The 8,773-nt window shown below is 29.8% G+C and overlaps 1 protein-coding gene across 1 annotated transcript; it reads left to right on the top strand.

Moving 5' to 3' along the window:
- The first annotated feature begins 5,070 nt into the window (after positions 1 to 5,070).
- LOC140434742 (uncharacterized) lies at positions 5,071 to 8,271 on the top strand. The gene is made up of 3 exons (XM_072523231.1): positions 5,071 to 5,433; positions 6,887 to 7,101; positions 7,784 to 8,271. The coding sequence occupies exons 1-3, from the start codon at positions 5,351 to 5,353 to the stop codon at positions 7,978 to 7,980; spliced, it is 495 nt and encodes a 164-aa protein (XP_072379332.1). The 5' UTR covers positions 5,071 to 5,350; the 3' UTR covers positions 7,981 to 8,271.
- Positions 8,272 to 8,773: the final 502 nt, after the last annotated feature.

Below are 8,773 nucleotides of genomic sequence, written 5' to 3'. Positions count from 1 at the left end.
TACAATACCATTTTTCAACGACTGTTATGAATTAGGCGGACGTACAAACTTCGCATGGGCGGTTGCCACGTCTGTCTTTAAATACAAATAAAACTGTTTTTAACAATAAGTCCCTACTCGAAGTAAAATATTTCTACATTCTTTGCCTACTAACTTGAGATTCCGGAAGTAATAAATTAAGGGTAAAAAGTAAAAAAATAGTTATAAAAGAAACTACAACTACATACATCAACTACATATAGGTTACTGAAACCTAAAAAAACAGATACAACAAAGAAGTGTAACGATACGGAATAGAGCTTTAAATAAGGTGGGCATAAAAATAAACAAGGTAAAATCAATAGTGATTTTACCTTGTGTGGAATGATCTTTTCTATTCATGTCTAAACAGTATCCTTTTAGTCAGCAAACTTCTCATACGATTCTGCCTATCTACATCTAATTTTTTTTGGCTTCATGATGAAGTCTTAGCGTGAAATACTTTTTTAAAATTAAATTTAATAATTGAATGCAATGATTGTTGAGTAGTTCACTGTCATAAATGTGATCACCAAAACTATCCATGATGTCACGAGGCAAATTATTCATTGTGGCGTTTATTAATTTATTTAATAAATTTTTTGAACTACTTTCAATTTTGTTTATATACATTCTAAAATTTTTCTCTGCCTCCTTGCATATTTTTATAACTAAATTCGAAGCATTAGTTAAATTTTTATATTGTTTTACTAACTGTAATTTTGAAAATGTTTCTTCACTTTCTAATATTATTATGCATTTTGTACATTTAATGATTTTTTTTAAATTTCTAACTATAAAGCCAGAAATATATACTTTATATTATTACATCTTCTACATAAACACTTAAATTTAAAACATCTTTTTGAAAATAGTCATGCTCATAAAAAATTGTTGTCTTTTGTGTAAAATCTTCTGAATTTTCTTCTATGTTTCCTAAACTAGTAATAGGTCGTGCAGATGTTGCGGTTAAAATGCCAACATTATTTATATTTTTAACATTCCCTGTATTTTAACATTCCCTGTATTAGGTCCTGATATTTCTGTGTGAATAAGCAATCTTTTAAAAGCTGCCTCAAATTGTCGGGCAGTTGGATTATTGTTATAACCCCCTTTACCCCTTACAGCCCCAAAAAATAATTCTAAATGGTCTTGCGACAGTTTGTAAGAAAGTAAATATTTTAAATATTTTTTTTCTTTAACCAAAAGATTAAATAATCCTTTCAAACTTGCGATATTTGAAATGAAACCCAAAAAACCCACTTTTCTTTGTGAAGATATGATACTTATATCATTTAATTTTAAATCACATATATACCTCTCAGCCATTTTTAAATATTCAAAAGTTTCCTTCTCATTATTAATATTTAAAGAATTTTTAAACGAGTATTTAGAATAATATGTCATACTATTAAATATATCAAATAAATTATTAAAAATCATGATAAATTCCGAAGTAGCTTCTGAATTTTTAAATTGACTTTTTCTTTGTTACAATATGTCAAAGCGTCTGCCACACTTTTACTTAGGGTTTGAACAGCTAAGTTTACCCTCATCTTTTCCTGTCCCCATCTCAAATGCCGATACCTCAATTTATTGGCAGAATGTAATTTTTCATCATATTGCAAGTCAACAAGATTTTTTAAATACTGCCATTCAATTTTTTCATTTTTTACGTTACTCAAAACAAATGTACCCATACAATTACGAACCAACTTAATCATGTGGCACGCATCTAAAAATATAAAAACTTTCTCCTTAGTTATTGGATGTAGAAAAAAAGGCTCAATATTTGTTGCAGATATTTTAGCACCTAAAGCATTGGCCATTGATAAATTGTTGGCAGCACCATCAAAAGTTAATGAATAGACTTTTATGCCTGAATCATAAATAAAATTTAAACAAAGATTTACTAAGGATGCTTTTTCTGATCCACAAAAACTGTCAATTAAAAAATATGCAACTGGCACTTTAAAATTGTCATTTAAGGCTACTAACATAAACACCAGTGCCTCTTTTGCTTCTGGTACATTATCAGATTCTATATCTGTACCAAAATCTACATAGCCAGTAAATTTTTTTCCATCCCATTCCACTTGCTTACGAATAGACATTTCATCCAGCACTAAATTACACACAAGTGTTTTATTTTGCTTCCCTGCTTCTTCAACTTTGTTTTTCAAAGCATTTAAAGCTTCTTTGGAAAATCCAGGTGCACCATCAACAGTTTGGTACCATTTTGTTATGGTTGATGGGTGTGGTAATGAATTATTAAAAGCTCTTCTTACAAACTCATAGGCTTTTGCTGAATAAAAATTTAAAGTCAGTGCAAATGACCTTAATTCTGGAGAATATTTGGCACATTTGGCACCCTTTAAAAATCGTTGAAACAATGCTTTGGCTGATTCTGGTAAAGAGGCCTAAAACAATAAAAAAATAATTATAAAAATAAAATATAATAATAATTTAATTTTATACAGAAGTAAAACATTTGTATGTAGGTATAAAACATTTAATTTAAAACTTTTTTAAAAAGTGTTGTATCAAAAATTGACACAGGTAAATTATATGATGTTTTCGACCTCATTCAGATCATCCTCAGTGCCTGCTTTTGTAATTGAAAACACTAAAAAAATAGCTGTGACATCAATATATGGTTTTACATGTTTCAAAATTTAAATTCTAATGTGACCATATGTGGATGACATTGGATAAAGATTTAATACTTAAAGAGCAACATGCTTCTTTGCTCGACTTGAACATGTGATTCTTGTCAGTTAAAACGACAAATACCAACTGGCTGAGGTGACAGGAAATATAATTCAAGAAGAATTATATCTTCACAGTGTTAGCTTCAATTACAAAAGAAGGCACTGAGGATGATCTGAACGAGATTGAAAACGTCACATTATGCACCTGTGTAAATTTTGATGACACTTTTTAAAAATGTTTTAAATTAAATATTTTATACCTACATACAAATGTGAAGTGTTTTGCTTCTGTATAAGTTTTTTAAACAATGGTATACAGCCAACTACTGGGAGTTTCCCATTAATTTTTTAATTTAATTTTGTTCTTTATGGAATATGTGAAAGAAAACTTACCAACAACACAGATTCAGCATTTTCTGTAACATACAGTTTTTCTTTTAATGATTTCACCAATGCGTTTAATGTTGTTGCTCGTTGTTTCCATCTTTTGGTAGATTTTCTTAGGGTGTCAATTTGTGTATTTTTTTTTGTTATATACATGTCTACTGATTCCATGTACCTTTTTCTTTTTCTTGAGCAGTCCAAGTCCGACATGGAAAAATCCCCCACATAATGCTTCCTAAAAATAAAATGATTAATGAAAGAAAAATTGCTTATTCAAGGATATAATAATGCAAACGAAAAATTAAATGAATTTTACCTCTTGTTAATTTTTTTAGCTACTAATTCTCTATCTGCAGCACGCCCTTCGATATTTTCCTTGCCCAAGAATTCATCAGTTTCTGAGGCAGACAAAGTTCGTTCACTGCTAGCAGTTTGTGTTGTTGAGCTGCTGGATATTTGCCTGAAAAAATATTTAATACACTTTGAATGTAACACATTGCAAATATAAATTTGAATTTGAATAAGCTTAAAATATGATTAACCTGTATACAGTTGGTTTAGAATTATTACATACCTTCCAGTAAGAAATTCTTTAGTTTCGAAATTTAAATTGTGGCTGTCTGATGGACTAGGACAAGCTTTAGTTCCTACCACCTCTTTAACATCTTTAGAAGACCTGTATGCAAAGAGAACACAATATAGAAGAAACCATAAACAGAAAATTTATATAAATATTAAATACCAATGTAAAAATTTAATAAAAGAATTACCCACCTTGGTATAGCTAATGGTTTTGCATTTTCTTTTAGATGAACAAAGCCAGATTTCGTGATAAGATCATTTGGATCAAAATGATCACAACAAATACGTGACCATCTGGAAAGCTTGTTTTTATTTAATTGTAATATGTTTATCCAAATTTCTTTTTTTTCTTCCCCAAAAGGAAATCTATAAAAAAAAAATTAGTAAGAAAAATTCTATGCAATGATTTTAATAAAAAAAAACAAAAAATCTAATGGAAATTGTTAGTATTCAGTATAATGCATAATAATTTATTTATTTATTAAATAAATAACAACTATAACGCCTCCACTGGCCACATAACCTAATATTTATAAAACATACATATAAAAAATAACTTACTTGAAAAGTGATAACGTTTCGCTCTTCGAACTTCCGCGACCACAGACAAGACACTTAAATGGCATTTTACTAAAATAGTAGGTAAATGACTCTTAAAAATTTAAAATAAAATTTGCTTGTCACATAAAATATGTAAACACACAAAATGTTTACGATTATTCTATGGCATGGTACAATGAATACACATGTGTATTCATTGTACCATGACCATGATTCTATGGTAATGCTTCGTAAGAAATCATGAACTTCGTGCAACTTCGTATCAAAACAATAAACAATAACAAAGGTATTTCATGTTGCGGACACTTTTTAAAGCGTTCACCGAGTCTATATATTATACGTCATTGGCTCTTTCCTTATTTAAGAAATCAAATTTAGTTGGGTTATGTTATTGCTGATGTTATTGTTTGTCCCAAGTGTCACATGAAAGATTATTTGTATTTGCATTGAAGTTTTTAACAATTGTTTCACATTTTAGACTATTATTGTTATTATTTAATTAAAACTTTATTGTGTTCTAGTGTTAAAAAAGTATTTTAAGTGTATTATGTATTAATATTATGAAATATTAATATTATGTAATATAATAAATAAATAGATAAATTAGAACCCCTACACCACTGTATGATTATTGTGAAGTGTCATGAAATTTAAATTCGGCGCATTCGCATTTCCAGATATGTCCGCCATCAGAGGCCACTTTTTTGGTCTCCTTTTCATAACGATTAGATTCCCTCTTTTGTCTTTTTGCTCGATGGTATGGGGTGGTATGGGATGGTATGGACACTCGACAGGCGGGAAAAACTACGCGCATCATTTAGCGCAGGCCATATCGCCATATTGAAAACAGACCAAACGCTAGTGACATCCGACTGGTATTAATGTGACGTGTAGTCATCTGCCGTGAGTCGTGATTTGTTTGTTTATTTCTGTGTCGTTTTATTTTTCGTTTAATTAAGTCTAAAAATAGTTCTTTTCAGAACTAAATTGTATTATCAAATTTCAACTTCGTATATTATGTACGTACTAATATACGTAGGTATATATTAGTTATATTAGTTTTGTGGTTTCCAAGAGATATTTGTAATTTCATTATGCCTGGAGACCATTGTGTTGTGAACACTTGCAAAAATTCACGTTCGAAGACGGGAGTTACGTTTCCCAAGGATCCTCAAAGGTATGTATTTCTTTTGTCAATATCCGTAACTAATAAACGTAAATTACAAGTTTAAATGATTTAAGACTGGTTCATTTTTGAAGATCCCTAGATCCCTACTTTTTGTACCTCTACAACTATTAAAATAATTTTTTTTTTTTTTTTTTTTTTTTTTTTTTTTTTTTTTTTTTTTTTTTTTTTTTTTTTTTTAGAATTAACGTGTCTCAACATCTTAGGTCATTGACACGGGAGCAAAGGTTTACAATAGTACTTACAAAGTTATGATACAAAGTTTACAATTGTGAAGAATAAAAATATTATGTAAATTATATTTTGTTAAACAATTGAGAAGTCTTTAAAAAGTCTATTAGGCTCTTGAGTCGGCTTGAACAGTTCAGAAGTTCTTCTAGACTATGGGTTATATTGTTGGCAATGCGGGTGGCCTGGTAGTGCTGACATTCTGTGAGGATATGTTTGACAGTGATAGGAATATCGTTGCAGTGAGAGCATAACTGTTGGTCTGTAGAGGACATAAGATGACCGTGTGTCAAACGTGTGTGTCCTATTCTCAATCTTCGTATTGCTATCTTTTCTTTTCTGTTCAGAGATGCTAGGGATAAATAGCTGTAAACATTAGGTTGTATTTCTCTGAGCTTTGTGTTTTTGGTGATCCAAAGTTTCTGCCACTTGTCTTGGATATTCCTTTTGAATTTTGATTTTAAGTCTTCTTGGAGCTGTATGTTGTAGACAGGTAGGTTGGATGTAGATGCTTCTTTTGCAGCGCTGTCAGCCATCTCATTTCCTTGGATGCCGATATGAGAAGGCACCCATATTATTGTTATTGAAGTCCCTCGGGAAGTGAGGAGATGGATCGATTCTAATATTTTTTGTACTAAATGATGTTGATTGTAAATATTTTTTAACGAATGAATTGCGGATAAGGAATCGGTACACAGAGCTACACTTTGATGATTGTCAAAAGGGAACTCGAGAGCTTTTGAAATACTAAAGAGTTCTCCTGAAAATACGCTACATTCGTTTGATATTCGGTATTGTCGCAGCACTGTATCAACTGTAGTGACAGAACAGCCAACTCCATCTGCGTTTCGGGATGCATCGGTATAAAGCACCTTATCATAGTGGGATGTATTCACAATATCTTTGAAAGCTTGTCGAAAAAAGATATTATTTGTTAGTTGCTTATTAAATTTACAGAGAGAAGTGTTTATAAAAGGAGGTGTTCTAGACCATGGCGGGGATTCTGATTTTATAGATGCAATCGTTTGAGATAATTTTGTGTCTTGGCACAAGGGTTGTAGGATCTGTGGGATTAAAAAATAATATTTGTGTACTTACAAATTTGCTAAATTTTGTAATCTATAATGATTAAGTTTTCGCGTAGTAATATTTTTTATCCATTTTATCTAGTCAATTGTCAATAATTTTCAAATTCTTTAAAATATATTTGTTTCAGGGCAGAAACTTGGGCACGAGCTGCTGGACGGGAGGATTTATATGTAAAGCTTACAGCTTTTCATAAAAGTTATCAACTTTGTCATCTACATTTTGATGACAATTGTTTCTTAAATTATCTCCGTAACAGGCTTAAGCCTACTGCAGTTCCTACCATTTTTTCATGTATGCAGGGATCCTCAGACAATCACCGTGATCATTCATATTCACTTTTAGGTAAGTCATTTTCTATTAGTGTTTTTTGGTAAATACTTATCTATTATTTTTAAAACTTCACTGTCCAAATGGTAATAGCTACGAAGAGTCTCCAAGTCCAATGTTATTTTAATATTAAATATCATGACCTACTCTTGAATCACATTTGAATCATGAATGGATTATATATAATCCATTTAGCATATAACCACGCTATTTGAATCATATGTGATTCATTGGACAGTGAAGTTTTAAATATGTTGGTTATCCCAAAAAGATATTTATTTTTAATATCAGATATTAATGTTTCATGATAAGACATCAAGTGCAAAACGTTATTAAAATTAAAAGGAGGTTTCTAAACTATTGAAACCTATGTTTCAATTTTAAATAGTGTTCCTTATCTTATTATATATCAAAGTTAAGAATGCTCTACAGGTTATACATGGTTATTTAGTCTGTTTGATCCACTCTATGTATAATCCTATTTTTAAAAAACAGTTAAAAATAAAAGTTATTAAAAGTTATATGAATTTTAATACTAGTAGTAAACATTCAGAGGATTCATTCATAACAACTGATAGAATTAGCACTCTTTTTCCAAAAGAAATATACAATACATTATAACATTTCTAAATTGGACTTTTTTTCTATTATTACAAGAGTATTGACTTATGTATAATACATTTTTTTCTGTTTACAGATAATGTAGACAAATCAACTTCACCACTCTCAGAATTTTCTCCAACATTGAGCACTCAAACACCTTTACTTATATCTTCCCATACTCCAAGGAAGGAAGTTCTCAGATCAAAAGTAAAGGAATTGAGAAATGAACATTATCGTTTGTCCCAAAAAATAAATGAACTTGAGAATCAAGTTATAAAATATTTCAAATAAATCTATAAAAAATAAATTAATCGTTTGGAGCAATAAATAGATTTTTTTACTACTAACATGAAAAATTACTATTATTTATTTAATTACTACAAGAAGTAAATTTTCTCTCTGTAGGTAAACAGTATTTACTTTTTTACCTAGGTAAATAATGCAAAATAAGTGTTAGTATAGTGTCATGTAGTTGTTTTGATTTGTTGATTTACTTCTAATAAAAGTATTACAATGCCTTTAACTTCTTTTGCCAACACTGTTCACAATAGTGAAGTAAATATTCCCTCAGAGAACTCTGTTACAGGAAATGCAGAAATACATAATGGCTTGTAACAATTGCCCAATTAATTATAATTTTAACCAAATTTCCATGTTCCAAGTCTGTTTAAATACATGTTCATGTTCCAAATATTACAAATAATAGCTTTTTTATAATTGTTTGTTTTTCAATTTTTGTTGTTTAGAATAAATTAAGCTTACATTAAGAATAAGCTAATATATAAATGTTAGTAGCAAAAAAATACTATACAGTTGTGGTAATCTGAAAACTGTATATAGCACGCATAATTAGTGCGAAAAGAACAGTATGAGGTTGTTCTACTAGCAAAGAGAAGCCGAATATAGTATGAAACTAGTACCGACATACGAGCTTGTTTTTAACACCCATTAGATTGAATTGTAGTTTTGTTAAAGTGACATTCAGTTTTGATAAGGGAAACGTCAAATATATGTCTATTTTTTCATTAGTAATGAAATCACAATCAATCTAGGTTTTATCACAAGAAATTCTCGAGATATTTCG

Source organism: Diabrotica undecimpunctata, chromosome 2 (assembly GCF_040954645.1).
Source record: "Diabrotica undecimpunctata isolate CICGRU chromosome 2, icDiaUnde3, whole genome shotgun sequence".
Taxonomy (NCBI): domain Eukaryota; kingdom Metazoa; phylum Arthropoda; class Insecta; order Coleoptera; family Chrysomelidae; genus Diabrotica; species Diabrotica undecimpunctata.
The sequence above is the reverse complement of the archived record's forward strand: the minus strand, read 5'-3'. Positions and strand labels throughout refer to the sequence as shown.

Bases quoted from the DNA above. Each gene is read 5' to 3' on its own strand.
- LOC140434742 (XM_072523231.1), top strand. From the start codon at position 5,351: ATGCCTGGAGACCATTGTGTTGTGAACACTTGCAAAAATTCACGTTCG. The intron at 5,434-6,886 runs GTATGTATTTCT...TATTTGTTTCAG, and splicing joins TTTCCCAAGGATCCTCAAAG to GGCAGAAACTTGGGCACGAG. The intron at 7,102-7,783 runs GTAAGTCATTTT...TTCTGTTTACAG, and splicing joins TCATTCATATTCACTTTTAG to ATAATGTAGACAAATCAACT.